The sequence below is a fragment of the Sciurus carolinensis genome, chromosome 8, assembly GCF_902686445.1.
Source record: "Sciurus carolinensis chromosome 8, mSciCar1.2, whole genome shotgun sequence".
Lineage (NCBI taxonomy): Eukaryota > Metazoa > Chordata > Mammalia > Rodentia > Sciuridae > Sciurus > Sciurus carolinensis.
In genome coordinates this window covers 41,254,058-41,281,793 of record NC_062220.1, presented here as the reverse complement: position 1 = coordinate 41,281,793, position 27,736 = coordinate 41,254,058, and the positions used below count along the sequence as shown (strand labels likewise).

The window sequence follows — 27,736 nt, the reverse complement described above, 5'->3', positions numbered from 1 at the left end:
GATATCCCAAAGTTAGTTCAAGGCCAGAAGAACTTAATTTAGAATTTCATTTTGGTAAGTTGTCAAAATGCCAGAAGTAAAACACTTGAGTAAATAGGATCACAGATTACTTTGAAGTAATACCTAGTCATCCAAAGGGATAAAAGATTTTATGTGCACATACAGAAAGTTACATAACTGTAAAAAAAAAAAGTCTTGGTTCTTTTAATAGATTGCTCAATTTTTAAAATCAAAGACCTGTTAAAAGACAATGTGAAAGGGAATTATTTTGATGAGACTAAATTTTTTTGGTTTCCTAGGTAGATTACTGGAACCGTGAAGAAAAATCTTTCATAATTTCATTATTTTTTTCATAATTTCTTATTAAGTACAAACTGCTACTCCAAGAAAACCTTTTTGATTTAACAAAGAAAAACTAATTCTAGTTTTGCATCATGATATTGTATTTTTATATGGATGCTCAATTTGAAAAACTTTTAAGGAATTTCCTTCAAATCTGAATAAACTTGATCACATATAAAATTCCTTTCCCAAAATATGTCTTCTACAAACCTACAATTTTCTTAAATCCATTCAATTTTTGTCCTGTTCTTTGCCTCCTTTTCACTGTAGAATAGTCATTCCAACAGTAGTACAAAACTTAATTTCCTTAATAAAACATATTCCTTACAAAAACACATCTTTCATACCTCATAGGTTCACATAACTAAAGCAGTTTCTTATTATTTCTAGTTGTAATTATCACAGATTCATTAGAATTCTTAATTAACTTTAATTTCTAGTGTAAACCAGAAAGTAAGCAATTGTGAATTTCCTGTCACATACCAACATTCTTCAGCTTAACACTCATAATTTCTAGTAGCATGTGCTTCCTCATAATGTAGTTTTTCAGTGTGGCATGGCATATGTTTACTTATAGACCCACATATTTTTAGTTTCATTATACTAAAAACCAAAAGTAGATGCATTCATGTTTGACAATTAGTATTTTAGTATTTTATCTTATCCAGAAATATCTAGATATTTTGTGAATATTCATCATTTAACTCCAAGGGTCTAAGTTACCAAAGAGATTTGTGAAGCCATTTTTAAGTCGATTTATGACATCAAACAGTGACAGCCATGTTCAAGTTATTTTCCAGTTAGCTATCTTTACAGCCACTTTCAGGAAAGCAAACATTTAAAATGTTAAATACATGCAATTTTTGTTTTCCTGCTGTGCTTTAATTACTGATAGCTGTTAAAAGACTCTTGCCTTTTGTAAGGAGTCTTTTAGAAACGTAGTTTTTGATTCATTTAATCTTTTAGATGTTTTCTCATACTGATCAACAATAGCATCCCAGTGTTTTTGAGTCTTTTTGAATCATTACTTTTCTAATGCATCTTGCTAGTGAATAATTTTGTCAAGATTACTATCATTCTAAATTGCCCTTAATAAGGAAAACACACCTATTTTTCCAAATATACTTAGGTTCTAGGCTTGTTACTTTTGTAAATAAAATTAGCTGGTATCTCAATTTGACTCCCAGACTCCTTAGATTCAGAACCCATTTTCAGAAGGTACCTAACTGGGACCTTAACTAGACCCATTTTCTTTGGATTCAATCTGATTCTGAATCTAGTCTGATTAATGAAATTCATAAAGTTAAAGAGGTTGAAAACTCCTTTGCAGAGCCTAAATCTGAAAGGAATTCACCTATAATCTCCAGTTACAAACAAGAGAACAGTGGATATGCTTGTCTGTCTTTCCTCTTTGCTCATTCTTTCTGGGAATTGCTAGAGGTTTTCTTTAGATCCCACTTCAGACAATAAAAATCATTAAAAATATCTGGATAAAATAAGTTTCACCTGGTATATTTGAGCATTAAAGATTTATGAATTAGGCAGCATCGAAAACTGGAAGCGGTTTGGAGAGCTCTGTTTTAGCATTGTGAGCTGAAGGCTTAATGAGGAAGCAAAAGAATTACTTAATGGATTGTAGCTGTGCTTACTAAATGGATGTGAATGGGATCTAGTAGAAAAACCCCAAGTTATATAACTAAAGATTAGTTTTCTTTTTGGTGATTGACTAAAACTCTTTTTTTTTTTAAAATCTGTTTACAAGGACTTTCTCTAAATTTCTCTTTACTTGGGTAAGGATTTGGGATACAGAAACAACTCAAGCTTAATGATCTCTCTTGCTTATTTTGCTTTAAGAAAGTATCATTGGAAAATGAAATTGAAAATTATGTACTCTCTAGCTTATCAATAAAATCAAACACTTTGTTGTTCACATCTATATCCAGAGCCTTGTTCTTATTTTTATATATTGCTAAATGTTTAGCCTGTTGCTTCTACCTAGTGAGTAGTCACTATTATTTTTTTCAAACAATACATTTACTATATGATGAAACTTTATTTTCATCTTTGCATGTTTCCTTCATATTTAGTTTACTTAGAATATATACACTCTGAACACTTCTTTGTCTATTGGCAGTTTTTCGTGGTTTAGCAGGGTTTTTTTTTTTTTTTTTTTTTTTGTACTGGGGATTGAACCAAGCCACATCCTCAGCTCTGTTTTGTATTTTATTTAGAGACAGGGTCTCGCTGACTTGCTTAGGATCTTGCTGGGTTGCTGAGGCTTGCTTTAAATCTGGATCCTACTGCCTCAGTTTCCTGAGCTGCTGGGATTACAGGTGTGTGCTGAGGTGCCCAGTTTAGCAGGTTTTTTAAAATGAAGATTTTTGTTACTAGAGCAGTTTATATTTTGAGACTAGTTTCCTTTCTTTTGTTAAGATAGTTAAAAGTATAAAAAATAAATTTGATCAGAGGATTTTTAATAATTTAGTATTTAATACTTTTTATGGTTTTCCATCTATATAGAAATAAAGTATATATAGAAATAAATTTTCTGTGTTGTATATCACTATTTCACCATATTATCTAAGATTACATTTAGTTCTTTTAAAGGTGTTTTAAAAAGTTCATCATTTGTTTGATTGCACTTGGTTAGTGCTTTTGATGAATAGTCTCTTAATTATTTTCATTTTTCAAGCAAGATTCTGTTAAAAGTTAGTATAGGTTAATGGTAGGCTTTGAAGTAATATCTTCTTGGTTTGAAGCTTGACTCCCAGTTATTTTCTTTGTTATATGGGCAGTTGACTGAACCCATGTCCATCTTAATTTTCCTATGGGTGATAGCAGATATCTATTTCCTATGGGTAATAGAGGAGTAATTATAATTCACTTCTTCAATGTAATAGTTGTGTTAAGTGATTATATATATTAATATATATAAAGTGTTTAGAATAGTGCCTGACACATATTAAGTCCTCATTTTGTTAATTGTTGTCACTGTATTATTGTTATATAAGTTGAATTTTGGTTTATTAAGACTGTATGGCAAATTACCTTTTTCATAAACTCTTGGCTTGCCTAGAGTTGTGGTACTCTGTTGGTTCACTATTAGTATTTCTTTAGCATTTTAAATATTTAGTGGATATTTCAAATGAGAAGTATCTTTGTTTTGGAAATATTTTTGCTGTGAGTTTTCCTATTGTTCTCTTGTAGGAATGTAGCTTTTGTGAAGACCCTCGTTTTGCTAGAACTGGAGTTTGCATTAGCTGTGATGCAGGGATGTGCAGAGCTTATTTTCATGTGACCTGTGCCCAGAAGGAAGGTCTACTTTCAGAGGCAGCAGCGGAAGAGGTTTGTTTATTTAAACTGTAGATGGTGAATATATTTATAAGACTTCTCATGACTCTGTTCTGTTCTATAACAAGGTATAAAGCATAAAAGAAATTTGAAAATTTATTTTTAAAATCTTTCTTACATCACTATTATAAACTATTATTACTATTTAAGAGTAAATATCTGAGTTTTTGAAAACATTAAATTTTTTATGGTGAGATCTAACAGATAACATGATGCATAATCCCAGGTGTTTTAAAGCATTGAAATGTCAGCTTATTTTATATGAGAATCTGTAGATGTATTTGGGTAATTATCTCCTTTGGGTATTGTTACCTTTTTACCATTACTTTTAGTTCTGTTGTATTCCTTAAAGGTTTACTGGCATTGGATTAGGCAATTATTTGTTTTTGAAGTATATTTTGGAAACCTCTTAAGATTCTCTCAAGGAGTGTGAGATTAACACTATATTTATAACAATATGAAAACATTATTTGCTTTTTTAAATTCTGCATGAGTAGTAGAGATTTCCAGAGATTACTCACAGCATAACAAAATAGTATCATGAATATAGAAACAGTTTTGAGAATCCAGTTATCTTTTATGTCATCCATGTAGACATTAACAAGCATTGCAAAAATAAAAAAGTGCTTCTCAATTTTTTATGTAAGTTATAGTTATTTTAATAAAATATGTATTTATGGTAAGAGACTTATTTTAAAATTAATGAACATTAAAACATTTCTCAGTTTTAATTTCTCATATGATAACTATCTAAAAGTATAACTCACATAAATTTTAGGGGGTCTGTAGTAGTTTTTAAGTGTTTCGGAGTCCAGTTGAATTTTTAAGCAGTTTATACAGTCAAGTGCTTGATTGTTTATTTAGTAATTTTTACTGTGTATTCATGATAATATGTAACATGTAATATGTAAATCTATTCTCTTTTTTTTTTGGTTGTAAATGGACACAATACCTTTATTTTATTTATTTATGTGGTACTGAGGATTAAACCCAGTGCCTCACGCATGTGAGGCAGGCACTCTACCACTGAGCCACAACCCCAGCCCATGTAAACTTATTTTTGTTACATTCCTCCTTTCATTAGGTGAATTTTCAATGTCAAATAAAAATATTTGTTATGCTTGGCTTTTTATTAGTACATTTCTTTCATATTCAGGAAACAAGCAAAGATAATCTGATGAAGAAAGTTTATTGAAAAATAATTAGAGGAAGCTATTTATATTTTATTTTTATTTAAGTGGATCTTATGGGAATATTTTATTTTTAATACATGTATCTGTCTTAATTCCAAGCTCTGATTCTGAGACGTTGTAACTTGATTAATTGATGAAGGATACTGGATGAACATAGTATTTTCACAGCTACTGGGCAGAACAGAGTTGTGATTCTACAATAAGTTTGTGTGGATTAGTCATGGCTATTGCTTTCGATGATGGACAAAAGTACAGAAAGGTTTAGTGCAGCATAAGACTCAGATACCAGATAAATTCCCATTGAATACCAGTATCAGAGAATTCGCAGGTTAAGTTTAGTTGTCTACTGGAAAGTTGAGCTTTGTGTTACAACAATTCTTTTGTAGTCATTTCTTTTCAGACTTACTGAGAACGTAACTTTTTATACTGTGGTGGTTTGGGTCCCTTTGCATTGAGCCATATATAACTCTTTTTGGGAAGACAAAGATCTTTTGAGGGAAATGATTTAGAACATATTTACATTTATTTTTGGTTTGTGTTATGCAGAGAATTGGAAAATAATAAAGGTTTCTCAAAATTGTTTTAAGAAAGTCAAGACTTTGAATTAATATCAATGAAGTTTGCTTTTGACAGTAATATTTCTGTTAAAAGGAAAATCATGGTTGTTTGTACATAGTTGTAGATCTGTACATTGGGATTCATGGGATGTAAAAGTATTTTTTAATTAAGAAACATTTTAGGACAGGGGTGTAGCTCAGTGATAGAGTGCTTGCCAAGTATGCACAAAGCCCAGGGTTCCATCTCTAACATCACAACAAAAGTGAAAAAGGAAAGAAGAAAAAGAAACTTTCATATTAAAATGGATATATTGCTTGTGAGCATATCTTGCTTTCTCTGTCAGTTTTATATTCCCTTTATCCTTTCTAGGAGGCAGTTTTATTTTTAGAGACTTACCAAATTGGATTTCTTACTTTTTCCATGGCAGTTTTATACAAGCAATTTAAAGAAAGGTTGAAAAAATAGTATGAATACCTCAGGTTCATCTGATGATATTGTATACCTTACCACAGTTTTTATGACTTTTCATAGCCTCCTGCCATAGTGTTTTATCACAACAGTGAGGAACCATTTTAAATCTTTATTCTTTTTGACCCACTTTGTAAATATTCCAGATTATTTTAGAAGAATAATAGTCAAATCATGTTATGACACAACCTGTATTACTGAAAGCTGTTGAAACCATGTTATGACACATGTTATTTTAAAAACTGTATTATAGCACAGGTTTAGTTGTGATGCCTGGAATTTATAATACTCTGTAGGTAGTCTTAACTTATGGTACCATGTAGTTAGTCTTAAAGTTACCTGCATTCTATCTAAACCTACATGCCGCTTGTCGCCGACCAGCGGGACAAATGACACATACTCTTCAGAAGTTCATGAAGCAGCTCCCGCTTTATTCGGATAACACCCTCAATATATAAGCAGTCTCATGCATAAGCAATTGTAATCAGATATGTCAATCCAATCCTATTAAAGGTCAAGCGATCATGAGCTCAAGCATACATGTAAGATATATCTGTCCACGCGCTAAGCAACTGAACTAATTATCATACAGCCAATGGTAAACCTTCCTGTTTTTCTCAAGGCGCATTCAGCACGCCCTTTGGCTCTCTGCCAGTCGCCATCTTGGATGCATGTGGTGAAACCCTGGGCCCTGGGTCTCGCCTACCACACCTACATAGTAATTTCTTCTGTGATTAAAGTACAATTTTGCTACTATTGAATAGTTGTACTGTTATGTAGAAAATTTTCTATGAAAGTTTTATTGATTTTTTTTCCCACAAACATTGAAATCATTCATGAACTAAATTTTTAGGGCTCAATGTCAACTGTTGAACTGATGCCTCAATACTGCTAGGAGAACTAGGATTGGTAGGAATGAACTCTTGGTGGGGTTAAAAAGTGAAAGGTAGAATTGGATATTTTAAAAGTGTTTTACAATTATTGATTTATACATATTTTGTATGAAAGATATGTCAACTTTTAATAAGTCTGATTTCTAATACTTTTTTTGTAAAATCTGATGCCAAAGATTAATTTTGTTGTCTTGGATAAACCTTATTCGCTAGACTTATTATTATTTGTTAAGATAAAAGATAAATATAAATATAGTATTTTCATGAAAGTCAAAGAAACTGCTAGATGTTTAGTCAGAGGGCAGCTTTTCAAGGTCCTGACTGGGAAGTCCCTGGCAGAACCTCTTCTCCATAGGTGAGACTCCAAAGTCTTATTCTCAGTGGGATTCTTTAAATACAAGTTAAAACACAGAAGTCTTTCTAACAATCTATGTGACCTAGTGAACTCCTCAAGGACACTTCATCCCCCAAAGGACTGACCAAATCCCTGAAGGGAGGGAGTAATAGCCTTGAGATAAGAATGTCTCTTGAGTTCTCCCGAGTGAGCCAAATCCACCTAGAAGTCAGCATTCTTTAGATGTTCCATCAAGGGTGTACAAAGGTCATGACAGACACATGGACAGGAAAGATCTTTAATATTTTCCTTAGTCCTTTACCCTGAAAGAGAGCTGTGTTCCTATTCAAGATTTTGTAAAAGATATAAGGGTATCCCCAGATATTTTATTGATAGGGTCTGGCCTTTTTAATCTGTTTTTGCACTGGGTAAGATCTGCCCACTTAATCTGTGTTGATTAGTCCTATATTGTTGGCATTTATTGTTTTATAGTATTTATCTATATAACTTTAATGTTTACTGATGGTTTCCACCTAAATTTATTAAAATCTTGTTTGTTTTAAACAGTGATTTTTTGGTAAAGAATATACAAATATACCCAATAATATGTAAGATTTGATTTCAACATTTTTTAAATCCATAAGGTTCTTTATTTTTTGTGGTGTTGGGGATCAAACCCAGGTCCTTGTGCATGTAAGGCAAGTGCTCTAATACTGAGTAATACCCCCAGTCCTCCACAAGACCCTTTAAATAAAAAAAATGTTAATTTGAAGTCAATAATTTGAAGTGATATATTGGCTTAAGTATCTAAAGCAATAATCTTTATCATAGTGTATGAAAATTACTTCCACAATTTATTACAGAAGTAACCAACACTAGTAGATTCTTCATAAAGGAAGTATTGTTCTTTTGTGTTTTTTTTTAAGTGACCCATTGGAGTAAAACTGTTCATCCCTCCCCCTTTTTTAATAGGATATAGCAGATCCATTTTTTGCTTATTGTAAGCAACATGCAGATAGGCTAGACAGAAAGTGGAAGAGAAAAAACTATTTGGCTCTGCAATCTTATTGTAAAATGTCTTTGCAAGAGAGAGAGAAACAACTATCACCAGAAGCACAGGTATGGGAATCATGCCAAAGGCATTTTGTTCCTTTTACCATTATAAATTTCAGATCTTGTGTACATTTACCAATGATATGTAACGTATAATTTTGAATTCAGTTAGTTATTTAGTGATCTGTGATTTAAGGTAAATGGTGAGTAGAGTTAGTTGCTGAAGATTTTGCTCTTCATCTTGTCAACACAGCTGCCATTCTAAAGTATATTTCCTAAAGAAAAATGTGGCAAAAATTATTCTATCAGTGCAATTTGCTTTTTCAGTCTGTTCGAATGTGCATTTATGCATATGATTTGATCAGTTTGCCCATTATTTAAAATATATTTTTTTGTACTTTAAGTAAATCTGTGGAGACTATTGCTGTTATTGAGGAGAGAAACTTCAGCTTAATCAAATTTGTTTCTTACAATTCTGATCATAAATTAGAACTGTATTTACTAGATGACTGTATTTAACTTAAGAATCAGACTATACTTTAAGGACCATTGATACATATAATTTACCTTGAATAGGAGTTTTAGTTATCTTTACTTTCTCTAAACATAGAAGTTAAAATCATAAGGAGTATGTTCTATTTTTTTATCTTTTAAAATTTGTGTGCCTTTCTTTTGTAGGCAAGGATCAATGCCCGGCTTCAGCAATATCGTGCCAAGGCAGAACTGGCTCGATCCACCAGACCCCAAGCATGGGTTCCAAGGGAAAAATTGCCCAGACCACTCACTAGTAGTGCTTCAGCCATTCGTAAACTGATGCGGAAAGCAGAACTAATGGGGATCAGTACAGATATATTTCCAGTGGACAATTCAGATACTAGTTCTAGTGTGGATGGAAGGAGAAAACATAAGCAACCAGCTCTCACAGCTGATTTTGTGAATTATTATTTTGGTCAGTATAGACAATGACACACGTACATTTTCACTGAGAAAAGTATACTAATGCAAGTTTTTTTATACTGTTCATTAAAAAAATTCATTAGCTATGTTACTATATCAAAATAAAGGCATATTTATTTTTATAAGTGATATGTTTTTGTAAAAATCTAGGTTCATGTTGTTTTCTGTGTACTTAAAAGTTTTTAAATAATGCAGGTTTATGTGACCATCTCTATAGCTAGTTTCTTTCTTTGTGTATTATTTATAACAGTTTTTACTTTGTACTGAAGTAAAATTGGATATTTAATTTAAATAGAGAGAAATATGCGCATGATTCAAATTCAGGAAAATATGGCTGAACAGAAGAATATAAAGGATAAATTAGAGAATGAGCAAGAAAAACTTCATGTGGAATATAATAAGGTAAGTTGACTCCAAAACGCACAGCAGAGTATAGGAGATCTTAGGATTTCTTTTCTGATTCTGTAGGAATTCTATTTATGTCTCAGTTTGAGATTCTAGAGCTTTGAGGCTCTTCTCTCCTTAGTTCTTCTATTATCATCCCTCTCTCTTAGTACTTTCTGTGTGTCAGGCGTAATTCTGATCTTTTTATACCTCCCAACTCATTTTTTCTTCACCTTAATTTTATAGTATAGATAATGATTATTGCTCACATTTTCGGGGAGGAAACTGAGTCCTGAAAAGTTTAGGTAATTTTCCCAGACTCACATAGTAGTCAAGTGCTAGAGTTGAAGTTTGAAACTCATGCATCTGATTTCATTCCTCATTCCTAACATTCACACAGTACCACTGAAAGCTTTACTAAGTTTGTAGAAAATTTTGAAACTTATTTTTAAATTATTGTTTTTAACTTGAGTTGTATTGTAATATTTTGATATGAAAATACTTCCCAATTTAAATTTTCAGTGTACTTTTCCATTCTAATGAGGCAGGAAATAAAAAAAAAAAAAAAAAAGCAAGGTGTGACTAGTGTCAAGTACTTAGTAACCTAAGTAAAAAAAACTAGTATTAACTTATTGTTAGAGATTTAAAAAAAATGATAAGTGATTTAAAAAAAAAAAATGATAGGAAGTAAGTTTCAGTAGTAGTTAACCACACTGTAGTGAAAAGATTTGGTTAGACTCAGAAGACCTGGGGATTCTTAGTAGTTCTATGATGTTGGCCAATTCACAAAACCCTGTGATTCTTAGCTCTCTCATGGTGAAAATTATGGAAATAATTCTTGTTGGAAACAAGAATTAATTAGCAGAGTATTATGAAATTATATAGCATACTATAATGAAATATATAAATGTGTGTCATAAGACAAAATGCTTACATTCTGTTGATGCTTGTAATTAATTGGATAGCCTTGTCTCTCAGAGGTTTTATGATTTTAATATATTAAAAAATATGAAACATAAATGTAGATATTGCATATTTATTGATAAATTATTTAAATTTCCACATAAAGAGTTTTACTAATTTGACTTACTTTGTAGCTATGTGAATCTTTAGAAGAACTACAAAACTTGAATGGAAAACTTCGAAGTGAAGGGCAAGGAATTTGGGCCTTACTAGGCAGAATCACAGGGCAGGTTAGTTTCTTTCCAATTGCTTTCTTCAATTCTTGTGCACTATGATTTTCAAAGATCAGGTTTCTGACATGACTGTCACTGAACTAACTGAAGAATTTTCTTTGATCAGAGCCTCATCCTCTTGGATAATGATTTCTGCCTGAAATACATCTAGAGCATTGGAAGCTGCCTACTGAAACCTGTAGCTTAATTTTATTGTTTCAACGCTATCTTGTTTGCAAAATTTTTGCTTTTGCTCAAACTGATTGACCTGTCATTTATGATGAACTAAGATTTGTAGCATGAGTTCTACCACGTTCTTTTTTCCTTTAGTTGTATCAGTTTTGGATTCTTTGCCATATTTTTTCTTTCCTGTTTTTGTGCTATATTCAGTTCTTTATTTGGGTGTAAAATGTAAATGTAAAAAGGAAACTGCAGAGTTTCATTTTCATGTTAATTTGCTTTTGAGTTGTATAAAGGATAGTTTTTGAAACTTTAATGTTTAAGTGTAGTTTTTCCCTTCCAACAGTAGCTGTTATTGTAGTTGTGAGAAAAAAGTTCTTTATCCTCAAATACTTTTAGCCCGTTAAAGGTCTTGGTGTTGAAAAGAAAAATAATACTAAGTGAAATTTTTGAAATGCCATTTTTACTACCATGTATATAATTAATAAATTAAGAATTTTTTCCCTTTTTTTTTTTTTTTTTGGTGTCAGGGATTGAACCCAGGGTTGCTTAACCACTGAGCCACATCCCCAGCCCTTTTCTTTTTCTTTTTTTATTTTTGTGTTTTGAGACTGGGTCTCACTGTGTTGCTTAGGGCCTCACTAAATTGCTGAGGCTGACTTTGAACTTGCAGTCCTTCTGCCTCAGCCTTCCAAATCACTGGAATTATAGGCATGTACCGCCATGCCCAGCAATATATACATTTTTTGAGGATGATAGAGACCCACTACTTTCAATACAGAAGTAGTTTTAGGACTGGGGATGAAGCTCAGTGGTAGAGTGAGTGCTTGCTTAGCATGTGGGAGAACCTGGTTTCAAACCCCAGTACTATCAAAATAAATAAATAAATAAAGTTTTATTTGTGGAGACTTTTCAAAAAAGTATATATTTTCACTATTTTTTAGAGGTTTACAAAGAGTCAAATTGATCACACAATTTGCGTAGATGTATTATTTAATGAACTAATTTATTCGGGTTTTTATTGTTGAAAGTACTCTTTTTGTGAACAGAGTTATTCGTGACTTGTATTATCAAGAATAATTTATTTTTAAAGATAAGAATGAGGAATTGGCTCTGGAAGAACTAATCTTTGTTCCTGCTGATAGGTCGTTGATGGATTTTTGAAGATTATAGTGTGTTTTTATATTTGATATTTAGAGAAGGTAATGTCGAGTTCAAGGCTTTAGTTTATTTGCCAAGTTAGCATTGTCTTTTGACTAGATTTGCAAGTTTGTCTCAAAAGACCCTCTTATTTAACATAAAATATTATTTGTTATAAAAGACATTTTCATGTAGTAAATGAGTTTTCACAGAGTTTGCAAATTTCCTCATGCAAATATACAATGCACAACAGAAACAGAATTCATTTGTACTGTTTGCATGACACTTTTTTTTCCAGTTGGCTGAACAGACGTGGACCCACCGGGCCACTAAGAAATGACTTTGATAGATGGTTGCTGTCTGAGAAGCCAGCATTCTACAGATTAGTAGAAACCCAAAGAGAATCTCATCCGCCTTTGTTGAAGAGTTTGGTCCAATAAGATACTTTTTAAAATTAATCTGTGGAGCACCAGTGTTGCTGGGATGTTGAGGAAAATAATCAGCCTCAATATTCTTTTTTGTCAAGTGTATTGTTATTTTTTTTAAACCTTTTGTACACTTATCCTCATATTTCACTTTTTCAAAATAAAGTAGCTTAGTTTTCATAATGTTTTCATATACCACTGAAAATGTATCAAAGTATGTAATTATAGGTTTCTAATGGAAGTAATTGTTAGACAAAAACCCATTTTATTTCTTTTTGTCAATGTGAGGTTTCCCCTCACAATCCTAGGACATTTAGTTGGCTCTAGTGGCTTATAGAGGAAAATGTTGCTTTATATTTCATCTTTAAAACAATATATACTGCATTTGTTCAAATCAATAGAAGTTGAATATACCGGCAATTTTGAGAGCACCCAAGGAGAGAAAACCAAGTAAAAAAGAAGGAGGCACACAAAAGACATCTACTCTTCCTACAGTACTTTATAGGCAAGTAATAAAATTATGATAGGATAATGTTTTGTATTTTTTTAACTAATATTTGTAAAAAAATTACTTCAAATATTTGAGTGAATTATCTCCCTACAAGAATTTAAATTAAATGCATATGAAGTTCATTTGATCAAAGATGATTTCTTGGTTTAGTGATTTTTGTTTTTCTTAATAAGAAATGACTTTTTGTATCTTTTAAGTAATTGGGGATATATCTACATAAGCTCTATGTAAATGAGTTCTATTTTGGGAATTGGAAAGATGCTTAGAAAATGTGATTATTGTCTTAAATGATTAAAGCAATGCACTAAATAAATGGACATTTATATTTTATTTTCCTTGAATGAACTGTGAAGTTTTGTGTTTTTAAATAGTGATAGATATCATGTAGTCTGAATCTACTGTCTTTGTAGGGAGTGGATAATGAAGGTAAATTTTAATTTTGAGGCTGGCTGTACTTTTTTCACTCTATGCTTGGTTGCAATAATTTTGTTTCCAGAAGTGTTTTTGTTCTTTACTTTCTGTGCTCAGTATTTTTACAGTGTTCACCATTATAGTAATTTTACATAGTGAAGACTTGTTTCTAAATTGGGTATGAGCTAACTTTTTTTGGTGTAACATATTTATTACATTAAGTGAGAGCAGTTTAGAAAATGCTATTGTTTATATGTGTATGTGTGCATACAGGTGCTCATATACATACACATAGATTACCTGTTTGTGTGTATGTTGTGTACACACGTCTATATAAATACATAAATGGGCTTCTCAGAACTTCTTTCTTGGAAATAGCAATAGTAGCAACAGTATCAGTCTCCTTATATATTTTCCATTAATTTTTGGAGACTTTCTCCACAGGTAATAGCAAATAGTTTCCCTGAAATATGGAAAGAGCCCACTGTTGTCTTAATGTACAACATAAAACTTAGCCCAAACGTTGCTGATTCATTTGAAACCATCAGGCATGTTACCATACTTATGACTTTTGTTTTAGAGTATATTTTCTATTATTATTATTTTTTTTCTGAGATGAGATACTGGTTTTGGTTTTTCTTTTGACTTTTTTCCCTGGGTGTATTAAAAAAGAATCCAAACATCATGATTTTTATTAATTTTTTTTTTTTGCTTTCTCTATGAATGGATGATTCTTTTAGGTTCTTAACTTTTTCCTTTAACTCCATACATTCCCAGTATAAATTCTAAAATATACACTGAATTTTCAGGTCATGCTGCTTGTGTTCTCAGAAGTAAATTACCTTTTCTACAAGAAAAATTAGATTCCTGAAAAACAAGCAGACGAAACAATGAAGTCTAAAATATCAGTAACAACACTTGTGAAACTCTTAATATTTGCAGAGCATATTAGTTGGTATTTTTTAAAATTCAAAATCTGATTTGAAAAGAGACTTACTTACATATGTAGCTTATTTGTATAATGAAGGCTCTTTGAAAGGTTTACAGTTAATGGCTGAAAATAAACAAGAGTTTTGTTTGTGAAGTAATTTCTCTTGTTTTAGAGAAGTTTTTAAAAATTATAAAACTCTTGTTTCAAAATTTGTTTTTATAGAAAAATTAAACTAATATTAAATAGTCTTTAAGTAATAATTAAAATTAAGATGATGTTAAATAATGAGCTTATGTACCATTTTGAAAGACTTGACTCATTTAAGTTTATACTAGATCCAAGCTATTTTTTAACATTCTTGAAAGTATTTAGAACTAACGGTTAACTGTCATTGTAAAAAGATCTGTGATATTAAAAAAAAGCTTCTCATAACAGAAAAAATATTGTTAATTAAGATGAAAATTTAAAATTTAAAAAATGTTATAGGTAAATTGTTTCAATATGACAATTAGACTAATTCTTATTTACTGACTTTATTTAAAGTTGTGGAATCTGTAAGAAGAACCATGATCAACATCTTCTTTTATTATGTGATACTTGTAAACTCCATTACCATCTTGGATGTCTAGATCCTCCTCTTACAAGGATGCCAAGGAAGACTAAAAACAGTTACTGGTGAGTTAAGTGGAGGAGAGCTAGATGTTAAAGCCAGTTAACTTTTTGTTTCAGCTCTACAAGAAAGGAAATACTTTATCTGATGAATAATATAAAGAATTTCACATATTTTTTAAATCTGTACTTTCATAAATAGTTATTATGATATTACATGAATAAAATTGTTGTAACAGTGTTTGAGAAATGAATTTTCAGATGATTTTGGCTATTTTGTTATCAGTAGTGGATTCCTATTTAAGGGATGAATTCTGTCTGGTGAGTTTATAATTTTCTTTTGGTTTATTGTTAGAAGTTTCTCAAATGATTTATTTTTATTTTGAAATTGAATGAATTTATTAAAAAGTTGCCTCCGTATACATGCTTTTGCTTGGAATTATCTTATTTCTGAATTAGTACCACCAATACTAATGTTATCATTTGTGCTAGTTAAATTAAGTTCACCCAGCCATTCTTTGGAGATATAGATACATTTCACAGATGTTTTTGAATTTTTTTCATTTATTTTGCAACTACTGAATCACTACAGATGTTTGATAAAAACTTTTGATATATAAAGAGTTTCATCCTTTCCTTAAGTCCAAGAGAGAGACTAATGTTCAAATTTTAAAACATTGATTTATATGAAAGAGAATATAAGGAAAGACAAACTTTGTAATGAACATGAATGTTCTTTTTATACAAAATGTGTTTCTAGTTTTAGTAAAGACCCAACCCCAGATCCTTAAATTGTTATCTGTTCAAAAAGTTTTGTGTCTTCCTCTAACACATTTAAGTGTGTTTCATATCTTCAGGCCACTTGCGTTCATTTTATTAGGAAACTGTAGCTGTGCTCTGGAGGTTAGTATCTGTGTTATTGTAGGAAAACTGTACAATGATTGCAACCATTCATATTTCCCCTCTCCATATTCTTTGATGCCAATGTTGGTAGTCTGAAATTGCCATGGTTGGGAGTATTCATATTCATATCATGGAAATTAGCAGATACTTTATATTAAAGCTTTTCCCCCAGAGAGTCCTTTGTTGGACATATACTAGCATATTACTGACTGACTGTTGCTTTAGTCCCTATTTAGTTCTTGGTAATTCTTTTATTAGAGAAAGATTCCTGTTACTGTTCTCTTATTTGGTAACTGTGCCCTAGTGTTTGGCTTAAACTTCTGAAAATCCCATTGGTATACGTTGTGAATGTTACCAGTTTCTATGTTTGCTTGCCTTATGCTCTTCATGCCTGTGGTAACACCCTTACGGCTAAATCCCCATTATGCTAACTTTAGCTAGAATTATTATAACATGTGTTATCTTATGTCTCAGATCCCATATTCTGCTTGAATGACTGTTTCTTTTAAGGACTTGCTCTCTGGTCTTTTTCTGTCAGTACTAGTTCTAATTTCTTGGAGATTCTAGCTGTAGATTTGAGTGCTTTCTGTTTATTCCTCCCATGGTAGTCAATGGACTTTGCTAGACTGATTTGAGACATGTGATAGGAAAGAAGAGGTAGATAGAGAAGTAATTACTAGTGAAGGATAGGGAAGAGGAGTGAGTTAATGTTAGATAGGCTCAGACATTTCAGTGAAAGAGAAGTCTGTTCTAACTGTTGAGGGGGAAATGACCTAGGAAGATGATGGGTCCTGAGAAGACAGCAAATGACTTGTGACAGCTAATGAGGAAAAATATCAAAAACTGATTTGCTGCGGCTATATAGCACGAATGATCAGTGAATAAGTAAATGTTGTGATTGTTTTATTTTTCTCAAGTAATACTCAGCTGCTCAGGGGAAGAAGAGGGAAAAACCCAGGGATTTCTCAAGTTGGGCTGGGGATGGGCAAAACAGATGAATAATAATATTAGGGACTGGTGACAATGATATATAAGTTCTATTTTATTTGCATTTCTCCCTTGTTTTAAAAATGTATTTTATATTACTTTTAGTTTATGTTATTTTGCCTTTTGTTATTAAAAAATATGTATATATGTAATCTGCACAGCCTTATATTCTTTTTTTATTTTTATTTTTATTTTTTAATTTAATTTTGTTTTTATTTAGATTCATTGTACACGAATGGGGTACAACTTTCATTTCTCTGGTTGTACACGAATTAGAGTCATATTATGTAATTGTACATGTTCATAGGGTAATGATGTTTATTTCATTCTATTATCTTTCCTTCCCTACTGCCCCCTCCCCACCCCTCATTTTCTTCTACACAGTCTATCCTTCCTCCATTCTTGCTTCCCCCCATTATGTATCATTATTCACTTATCAGAGAAATCATTTGGTCTTCGGTTTATTGGGATTGACTTGTTTCACTTAGCATGATATTCTCCAACCCCATCCAGTTACCTGCAAATGCCATAATTTTATTCTTTTTTATGGCTGAGTAATATTTCATTGTGTATATATACCACAGTTTGTTTATCCATTCAGCAATTGAAGGACATCTAAGTTGGTTCCACAATGTAGCTATTGTGAATTGAGCAGCTGTAAACATTGTTGTAGCTGCCTCACTGTAGTATGCCTAGGAGTGGGATAGCTGGGTCTGCCATAAATTCTAAGACAAGCCTGGTAAGATATAAATAAATAGTAAGGAATTTATTTGAGTAGCTCAAATAGTTAGTGATTCTTTTAATTTGAGAGTACTAAGGTTGTATTTCTATCACCCATCTGATCAGAATTTAACTTACATTTTCTAATTATTTGAAGGATATTGTTTAAAAGGTGATATCCTTTTATTCTCTGGACATGTCTTTGTTTATTCTTTTAATATAAAAAAATGCAGACCCTTCTATGAAGAGTTTGCAATTTGTTTTAACCTTGTTTTTCTTGAAATTGTCCATTTATAGTATTTTTTCTTCATTCTCTACCATCATTAACTCTTGATAGGAATTGCAGCTTTGTGATGGGGCACTTATTGCATATTAAATAACACACATAGACACACACACACACCTTCAATTAATTTAAAGGTTTTTTTTTTCAGATTTAATAACTACACAAAAGACAAAATTTAGACATTGAGTTAAATTTTTCTTCTTGCTCTTCAGAGAAACACTCCTATCATTCCTCAGTAGGAGGGACTAGGGTGTGACTGGACTAAGGAGATATTTGTTCAAAGTCTTAAGAGTTTTATGTAGGCAGCTGTCTCCTCTAAAAAGAGGGGAGCCGATGTAAGAAAAAAAATGTGGTATGGAATCCTCAGTTCTTATTGAGGACTGAAAGAGGTAATTTGAGGAAAGGAAGGAGGTAAAGTTTGAATTATCTCTAGTATTTGGAAAACGGAGCATTGCTGAAAATTTTCCATTGAAAGATTCATAAAATCTTTTTTTATGTTATTTGACTTACAAAAATAAAATTCTCTAAGTTAAATTAGTATACTTTCTTACCTTAACACTCTTGTATAGTAAAATTACATTTAATTAAGTAATTAACATTCTGAACACAAGTTGCTCTGTGGTACTGGAGATGAAAGTATAGCATATTGAAATCTTTTGGTATTTTAGCATAAAGGTAAAGGTTATTCTTTTGGATAAATTCCTCACATGATTTTTTCATTGTTTATACTTTAAAAATCCATTTTAGTTGATTGACTTTTTTTCTTTTTTACCTAGGTTATCTTTAATATTTTGCCTGAATATTTAAAATTTTGACTTTAATAGAATGTATTAAGAAAAAATATAGAGGCCTAAAGTGAGTTTAGCTAAATTCAAGGATAATAGCAGTATAGTGGATTATTGAAAGAAACCCAAGTGAAGACTTTTCCACAAAATATCATCTGATTGTATCACACAGTAATAGCTGTAACTTTTTTGTAGATTGTTATTTCTTGGTATCTGATGTCATAGCAGAGATACTTTTGTATCTTAAAGGATACATATATATTATATATATGTATCATATACATATGATATCATGTGGCACTTGTCTTGAAATAGGAATAGATGCATTAAGCATCAGCAGTTACAAAACTCTTGATTTTCCGAATTGATCAGTGTTTTGTGGGTTCAGAGCACATTTCTATTATCTGGGTGCTCCAGGGCAAATTTCCTTGACATCTAAAGTGAATTATAAGTTTTAGTAGGAATTTTTGATATGAGCATAATTAAATAATGTCCTCATAATAGCAACAAAAAGAAAATGAAAAAGAAAAAAAAAGAGAAAGAGAGAGAAAATATTTTACTTAAAAAAAATCATTCAAAAAGATGTTTGTTTTTATACCTCAGGGATTCATGTATTTTAAAAATGAATTGGAACTGTTTGAGCAACTTCGACTAAATTTCATTCAACTAATTGAAATGAACTCTCAGCATTAAGATTATATATTTTAAGACTATAAAAGCAAGCATTTTGGTCCTTATTTGTAATATAATTTGATATCTCTTATAATCATATCAGTTTAAATGACTGTGGTATTTATTATTATTTATTAGTATGATCTACAATTCTGTGAAGTTTTCATTTGGACAAATACAGGAACAATTAGTTTATTTTAGTTACCTTTTTATTTTGGTGGTAATTTGTGAGTCTCAGTAATAAAGAGCTTGGTTGCTCTAGCAATAGATATTAAGAATTTCCTCAGTAACATAGTAAGGTATATCTTTATTTTCTCATTAGTTTTTTGTGTTAAAATTTTTGCTAGCCTACTACGCTTAAATAATAAATATTTTTATTAATAAAAATAATAAATTAATATCTTAGTATTGATTTGTATTTTAGCAATTAATGTTTTTGTGTTAAAAAAACAAATGAACTTTGAATTTTTCTATGTTGCCAGAGTTCAGAATTTAAAGCTATCACTTTTAAAACTAAGTATTAGTTTAAGTTGAGCGTGGTGTTGCACACCCGGGATCCAGCAACTCTGATGACTGAGGCAGGAGGATCACAAGTTCAAGGCCAGCCTCAGAAACTAAGCGAGGCCCCCTAAGCAATTTATTTATTTTGAGACTTTGTCTAAAAAGAAAAAAAATAAACAGTAAAATAGGGATGAAGATATATAGTTCAGTGGTTAAGCCCACCTGGGCTCAATCACTGGTTCTAAAAAAAAACCAAGAAAAATTCCCCCACCTATTAGGTTAATACTGACTTTACAGTATTAATGAGGGAGAGATATAAATTTTGATGGAGCATAAATTGAGAAATCTTTAAAAATATTTGATGAATTATAAGTTACATTAAGGATACTACTATAAACACATGTAAATATATGATTTTATGTATTATAATCCTATTTATGAAGAGAATACTGTTACAATTCAGATTGTCATAAATTAGTTTTGATCATTCTTTTAAGTTTGAAGAAAAATTTACTTTTAATAATTGGTTTCAAATTTTTTTTGTTTTAAGTTTTTGAAGTGGGATTTTATAATTGACAACATAAAGATTTTTAGCAGTCATTGACTAGGTTTCTGTGTTCAAATGTTGATCACTAGACACATGTGGCTTTTAAAATTAAATGAATTAAATTATAAATTTAAAATTCAATTTCCTAGTGGCTACTATTCTGGAGTGTGCAGATGGTTAATTCTACCATCATGGAAAGTTCTACTGGGAAGTCTAGGATAGATCTAAGTTTCAATCTAAATTATCTTCTTTATTTTCTTTTTTTATTTTTACAGACTACATTTTGATTCATTAGTTTCAATCTCAATTATCTTCTTTTTTATTTTCTTTTTTTATTTTTACAGACTACATTTTGATTCATTAGACACAAATGGGGTACAACTTTTCATTTCTGTGGTTGTACACAGTGTGTATTCACACCATTCGTGTAATCATATACGTATCTAGGGTAATAATGTCTGTCTCAGTCCACTATCTCAGTCATCTCCTAATGCTACATACATTGCAAATGCTTCATAAATGGTGCTTTACCAAATTCCTTTTATAGGTGAATTTATGTTTCTTCTTTTATAAGTAGCATAGACCACCAATGAAAATTACCATTTATTTTTCTTCAACTTTTCTTAGAGTTTGTTTCTGTTGTTTTCTTTATATGTTTAACACAGCTTGTCATTTACTATAATTGAAAGCTATGATAACTGAGGCAAGAAGTAGAATCAGGGTCCAGGAAGAATTGTGATTTTCAAATGTCATAGTATATATCACTTAAGGAAAAGTTATGATTTCCCAAGGGAAATTACCATTTTTAACTAGTGTTGAATCTCTTATGTTGGTTCATTTAGACATATATAGTATTGTTGTGTGTTTTCTTATGAGACTTACAAGTATACATGTAATTAGTTATATATTTGAGTCATGCTAGTCACTCTGAGAAGAATACATGTATTTCTATATGTTTAGCCTTATCACACTACCTTATGGATATATATTCTTCACATATATCTGGATTTTGTGTTTACAGAATATATAGCTAAAGCTAGAAGATGATAAACATATTATTCTATTTATTTATTCATTTAAATTTATGTAGGCAGTGCTCAGAATGTGACCAGGCAGGGAGCAGTGACATGGAAGCAGACATGGCCATGGAGACTTTACCAGATGGGACCAAACGATCAAGGAGGCAGATTAAGGAACCAGTGAAATTTGTTCCACAGGATGTGCCACCAGAACCCAAGAAAATTCCAATAAGAAATACGGTAATTTATTACTTATTTATCATAACATAACATTCTGAGGTTGAAAGTTAAGAGGGAGAAAAAAAACAAAGTGTAAATATATACTCGGGGGTCAAAGAAAGAATATGACTATTGGTTATTTTTAAGAATTTGTTTTTCTGTATCATGAAATATACCATATTTGCCTGAGAGTTTGTAGTTAATGTGTTCAGTTGAAATTATAATAATAAGGAATTATATCTATCACTCAGCTTAAAAGAGAACATTATCAACACCTTGAAAGTCCCCTGTAAAATCCTTTGGCAATCTCATCCCCGTCTGTCTAGCCCAGAGATCACCTCTCTTTAATTTCATATTCTCATTCTGTAATCTTTTTCTTTATAATTACATTTCAAACCTATTTACTCATAATAATATATAGTTTAGTCTTGCAGGTTTTAAATTTTAGATGACTGGAGTCAAATTTCTTTCTTCTATAACTTGATATTTTTTCCAACATGTTGATTTAATTTATACATATCCACTCATACAGTTGTACTTTATTTCACTAATGTATAGTTTTGCATTGAAAGAATAGACTATTATTGAGTTTTTTCCTTTGTCCTGTTTTCATGTTTTTCCATTAATAATGATTTTCTATAAATATTTTTGTTAACGTTTCTTGCAGCATGGTAACAAGAAGATAGGGTGTGTACTGAAGTGTATATTTGCTAAGTTATAGACTATCTTGGGTTTAACATATGTAGCTTTTACAATGTTGAGGTATATTCCTACTAGTTTTTCTAGTGTTTGAACATGAATGGATGCTGTATTTTTGTCAACTGCCTTTTCTGCATCTCTTGAGATAATCATGTGATTCTTGTCTTCAGGTCTATTGATGTGATAAATTATGTTTATTGATTTGTTTGTTGAATCAACTTTGCATGAAAGACATTTTTTTGCTTTCAAAATCTATCTTTCCTTGAGGGAAATATAAAAATATTTTTAGGATTTGCTGTCATTGTTTTATTACCTATTTCATTTTAGAGTGCCTTTAATTTTTCTCCTTTAAATTAATATTAAAAGTAAGAGTTTTCATAAAAGTTCTTTAAAAAATGCATAATAATTTCTAGATTGTTATCACTTAAAAGATCTTACCTAAAAGAAGTCACTTAGATTATTTTATTTACCTTTTTTTATGAATTCAAGTGAAATTGATGATGCAAATCGCTCTTAGATAATTACTCTCTCTTAGATAACTGAAATAGTTTATTCTCAATGTTCTAAAAAGAGCAACTTGTACTGACTTTGACAGCACATATACTAAAATTGCAAGGATACAGAGAACACTAGCATGACCCTGTGCAAGGACAACATGCAAATTTGTTAAGAGTTACCTTTGTTTTTTTTTTTTTTTTTTTTTGGTATGGCAGAGATCACCTATCCTGATTATTCAATAAATAAAAATAATAAATAGAGCAACTTCAAATAGTCTTGTTTGTAATCCCCACTAGTTTAAAACATTTTTTATGCTTTGAAAATATATCTTATTTATGAAGGAACTAGAGAGGATTTTCCTTTTTAAAAAGACCTGCTAGTTTCTATTTGTAAAATATTTTTGGTAACTGATGCTAGTATCTACAGTTATTAGAAAGGCTCTTAATACTTCCTGTCTTTGTCTACTAAATATTTCCTTCTACAAAACATTTTTCCAACTTTTTATTATTAACGAAATGCTTTTGACCCGTATTACCATCTTTAGAGTTATATATATAGTTACATATAGTTATATAAAGAGTTTTATATCTATATAGATAGAAATTATGCTTGTAATAGTGTTATTTATGTTCCAATAGTGCTCTGTATAACTTAAGATTAAAGAAGACCTTTTAGTAATTTAAAGGATCCTTCTGGATTTTTTTCCCCCTTTACCTGTTTGGTTTGCTGTCTCAGAATTATTGGGAAGTTCTTAAGTTGTCTAATTTAATCATAATGCTTTCATATTATTCATTGTCTCTAGTTTCCTTGTTTAAACATTTTTAGACCTTGTAGATACTGGTAAATGTTACACCAAAGAAAGGATGCCAGTACCAGTTACTTTTAGTATATGCAATATGATTTTTTCCTTATTTGTGGGAATTCAAATGTATATTGAGTCTCCAAAAAAATCTTCACTATTTAGAAACATGATCACTTTTGTTTACTTCTTTTTCTTGTTTAATCAAAGGGGATTTTATTTCAAGTCATTTTTTATTGTAGCATTGAGTACTGTGTGGTGCACCACGTTTGGAAGTGGTACTCTAGAGGCCTTCGATTACTTGGAGTAGGATTTTTTGGAGTGTTTGTGGAAATCTAGACTTTTACCCATTGTAGAACTAATGAATTAGAATTCATGGGGTTAGGATAAAGCAAATTTCTTGGGTGTTATAATTATGTAGAATAAAGTAAATAATTAGATAACATTTATGATTATTACATTTTTTTCTTTCTCTCCAGTCTGTTCTTCCTTTCCCCCAGCAGTTCATTGAGAAAGTCTTTGATTGGCGTGTTTATCTGGTCAGGTAGCATACCAAGCTGATCAAGGAACATGAGAATGAGAGAGAGAGAGAAGATAATTATCAGTCATCTGGTTCTTGATCTTACCATTTCAGCTGAGTTTCTATTGTTACCTTAATTATTTTTATCATTTTTATTTCAGTCATATTAACCTTGTTACATTTATAGGTGCTATTAATTAAAACTGAAGTGCTCTAGTTTCTTTTTTTTAGCAGTGTTAATTATGTGAACCTGGGCCTATAATCACTTACTAAATTGTATAGTGAAGTATATATGCTATAAATAACTAATTTATCTTTTCCTTTGCTATATTTTTATTTGTTGTTTTTAGTATTCTTCCACTTATACTTTTTATTTTATACTTATTTTATTCTCCTACTTATACTTTTTATCCTTCAACTTATTGTTAATTTTAGTGCAGTTTGGGATATTCTATTTTTAAATATAATAGTTCTATTTTTATAATTTTTTCATTTTTCTCTATTATTGAACAAAGTATGGTTTATTTTCACATTAATTTTTTCTCTCAAAATTTTACAGAAAAATTTACCTTCATGACATACTTAGGATAATCATAACATATCCTAAGCTTCAGTCTTCTATTTCAAAATAATACATCTCTCATTAGATTTTTTTTTCCTCATTCTTTTTTTTTTATTGTAAACAAATGGGATACATGTTGTTTCTCTATTTGTACATGGAATCAAGGCATACCATTCTTGTAATCATAAATTTACATAGGGTAATATTGTTTGATTCATTCTGTTATTTTTTTCCCCTTCTCCCCACCCCTCCCACCCCTCTTTTCCCTCTATACAGTCCTTTCTTCCTCCATTCTTACCACCCTCCTTATCCCTAACCCTGTACCAAACCCTAACTCTAACGCTAACCCCACCCACCCCCCATTATATGTCCTCATCCGCTTATCAGCGAGATCATTCATCCTTTAGTTTTTTGAGATTGGCTTATCTCACTTAGCATGATATTCTCCAATTTCATCCATTTGCCAGCAAATGCCATAATTTTATCATTCTTCATGGTGCAGTAATATTCCATTGTATATATATGCCACAGTTTCTTTATCCACTCATCAACTAAAGGGCATCTAGGTTGGTTCCACAATCTGGCTATGGCGAATTGAGCAGCAGTGAACATTGATGTGTCTGTATCTCTGTAGTATGCTGATTTTAAGTCCTTTGGGTATAGGCCAAGGAGTGGGATAGCTGGGTCAGATGGTGGTTCCATTCCAAGCTTTCTGAGGAATCTCCATACTGCTTTCCAGAGTGGCTGCACTAATTTGCAACCCCACCAGCAATGTATGAGTGTACCTTTTTCCCCACATCCTCACCAACACCTGTTGTTGCTTGGGTTCTTGATAATCACTATTCTAATTGGGGTGAGATAGAATCTTAGGGTAGTTTTGATTTGCATTTCTCTTATTACTAGAGATGTTGAACATTTTTCATATCTGTTGATTACTTGTACATCTTCTTCTGTGAAGTGTCTGTTGATATCCTTAGCCCATTTTTTGATTGGATTATTTGTATTCTTGGTGTAGAGTTTTTTGAGTTCTTTATAGATTCTGGAAATTAGCGCTCTATCTGAAGTATGAGTGGCAAAGATATTCTCCCACTCTGTAGGCTCTTTTTTCACATTACTTACTGATAGTTTCCTTTGCTGAGAGAAAGCTTTTTAGTTTGAATCTATCCCAGTTATTAATTCTTGCTTTTATTTCTTGTGCTATGGGAGTCCTGTCAAGGAAGTCTGATCCTAAGCCAACAAGTTGAAGATTTGGACCTACTTTTTCTTCTATAAGATGCAGGGTCTCTGGTCTGATTCCAAGGTCCTTGATCCATTTTGAGTTGATTTTTGTGCAGGGTGAGAGATAGGGGTTTAATTTCATTCTGTTGCATATGGTTTTCCAGTTTTCCCAGCATCATTTGTTGAAGAGGCTATCTTTTCTCCATTGCATATTTTTGGCCCTTTTGTGTAGTATGAGAAAATTGTATTTATTTGGGTTTGTGTCCATGTCCTCTTTTCTGTACCATTGATCTACCTGCCTATTTTGGTACCAATACCATGCCGTTTTTGTTACTATTGCTTTGTAATAGAGTTGAAGATCTGGTATTGCGATATCCCCTGCTTCGCTCTTTCTACTGAGGATTGCTTTAGCTATTCTGGGTTTCTTATTCTTCCAGATGAATTTCATGATTGCTTGTTCTATTTCTGTAAGGTACATCATTGGAATTTTAATTGGAATTGCATTGAATCTGTATAGCACTTTAGGTAAAACGGCCATTTTGACAATATTAATTCTGCCTATCCAAGAACATGGGAGATCTTTCCATCTTCTAAGGTTTTCTTTAATTTCTTTCTTTAGTGTTCTGTAGTTCTCATTGTAGAGGTCTTTCACCTCTTTTGTGAGATTGATTCCCAAGTATTTTATTTTTTTCGATGTTATTCTGAATGGGGTAGTTTTCCTAATTTCTCTTTCTGAAGATTCATCACTTATGTATAAAAATGCATTGGATTTATGAGCATTGATCTTGTAACCTGCTACTTTACTGAATTCACTTATGAGTTCTAAAAGTTTTCTGGTGGAATTTCCAGGTTCCTCTAAATATATAATCATGTCATCAGCGAACAGGGAGTGTTTGAGTTCTTGTTTTCCAGTTCATATCCCTTTAATTTCTTTGGTCTGTCTAATTGCTCTGGCTAGAGTCTCAAGGACAGTGTTGAATAGAAGGGGTGAAAGAGGGCATCCCTGCCTTGTTCCAGTTTTTAGGGGGAATGCTTTCAGTTTTTCACCATTTAGAATGATAATGGCCATGGGCTTAGCGTAGATGGCCTTTACAATGTTAAGGAATGTTCCCACTATCCCTGTTTTTTCTAGTGTTCTGAGCATGAAGGGATGCTGTATTTTATTGAATGCTTTTTCTGCATGTATCGAAATAATCATGTGATTCTTAACTTTAAGTCTGTTGATATGGTGAATGATATTTATTGATTTCCAGATGTTGAACCAACCTTGCATCCCTGGGATAAAACCCACTTAATCGTGGTGCACTATCTTTTTAATATATTTTTGGATGTGATTTGCTAAAATTTTGTTGAGAATTTTTGTGTCGATGTTCATTAAGGATATTGGTCTGAAATTTTCTTTCCTCGATGTGTCTCTGTCTGGTTTAGGTATCAGGGTGATATTGGTTTCATAGAATGAGTTTGGGAGGTTTCCCTCCTTCTATTTCATGAAATACTTCGAGGAGCATTGGAATGAGCTCTTCTTTAAAGGTTTTGTAGAACTTGGCTGAGAACCCATCTGGTCCCGGACTTTTCTTTGTTGGTAGGCTTTTGATGACCTCTTCTATTTCATTGCTTGAAATTGATCTATTTAAGTTGTGCATGTCCTCCTCGTTCAGTTTAGGTAATTCATATGTCTCTAGAAACTTGTTGATGTATTCGAGGTTTTCTGTTTTGTTGGAGTATAGATTTTCAAAATAGCTTCTAATTATGTTTTGTATTTCACTCATGTCTGTTGTGACATTTCCTTGTTCATTCCGAATTTTAGTAATTTGAGTTTTCTCCCTCTTTCTCTTTGTTAGTGTGGCTAAGGGTTTATCAATTTTTTTTATTTTTTCAAAGAACCA

At 31.4% G+C, this 27,736-nt stretch overlaps 1 protein-coding gene and 1 non-coding gene across 5 annotated transcripts in view; both read left to right on the top strand.

The window, feature by feature from the left end:
• Phf14 (PHD finger protein 14) overlaps window positions 1-27,736 on the top strand; it is a 200,000-nt gene that overhangs the window by 43,381 nt on the left and 128,883 nt on the right. For 3 of the 4 annotated variants that reach the window (XM_047561584.1, XM_047561585.1, XM_047561587.1), the window contains exons 7-14: window positions 3,550-3,687; window positions 8,112-8,258; window positions 8,871-9,141; window positions 9,445-9,551; window positions 10,631-10,726; window positions 12,855-12,958; window positions 14,850-14,981; window positions 21,407-21,575. In XM_047561584.1, coding sequence (XP_047417540.1) covers window positions 3,550-3,687; window positions 8,112-8,258; window positions 8,871-9,141; window positions 9,445-9,551; window positions 10,631-10,726; window positions 12,855-12,958; window positions 14,850-14,981; window positions 21,407-21,575 — 1,164 coding nt within the window. The remainder of the gene's footprint in view (window positions 1-3,549; window positions 3,688-8,111; window positions 8,259-8,870; window positions 9,142-9,444; window positions 9,552-10,630; window positions 10,727-12,854; window positions 12,959-14,849; window positions 14,982-21,406; window positions 21,576-27,736) is intronic. The other variant, XM_047561586.1, reaches the window with a different exon arrangement.
• LOC124992094 (U6 spliceosomal RNA) lies at window positions 22,833-22,938 on the top strand. The gene has a single exon (XR_007110089.1). It is a non-coding gene; the product is annotated as a U6 spliceosomal RNA (small nuclear RNA).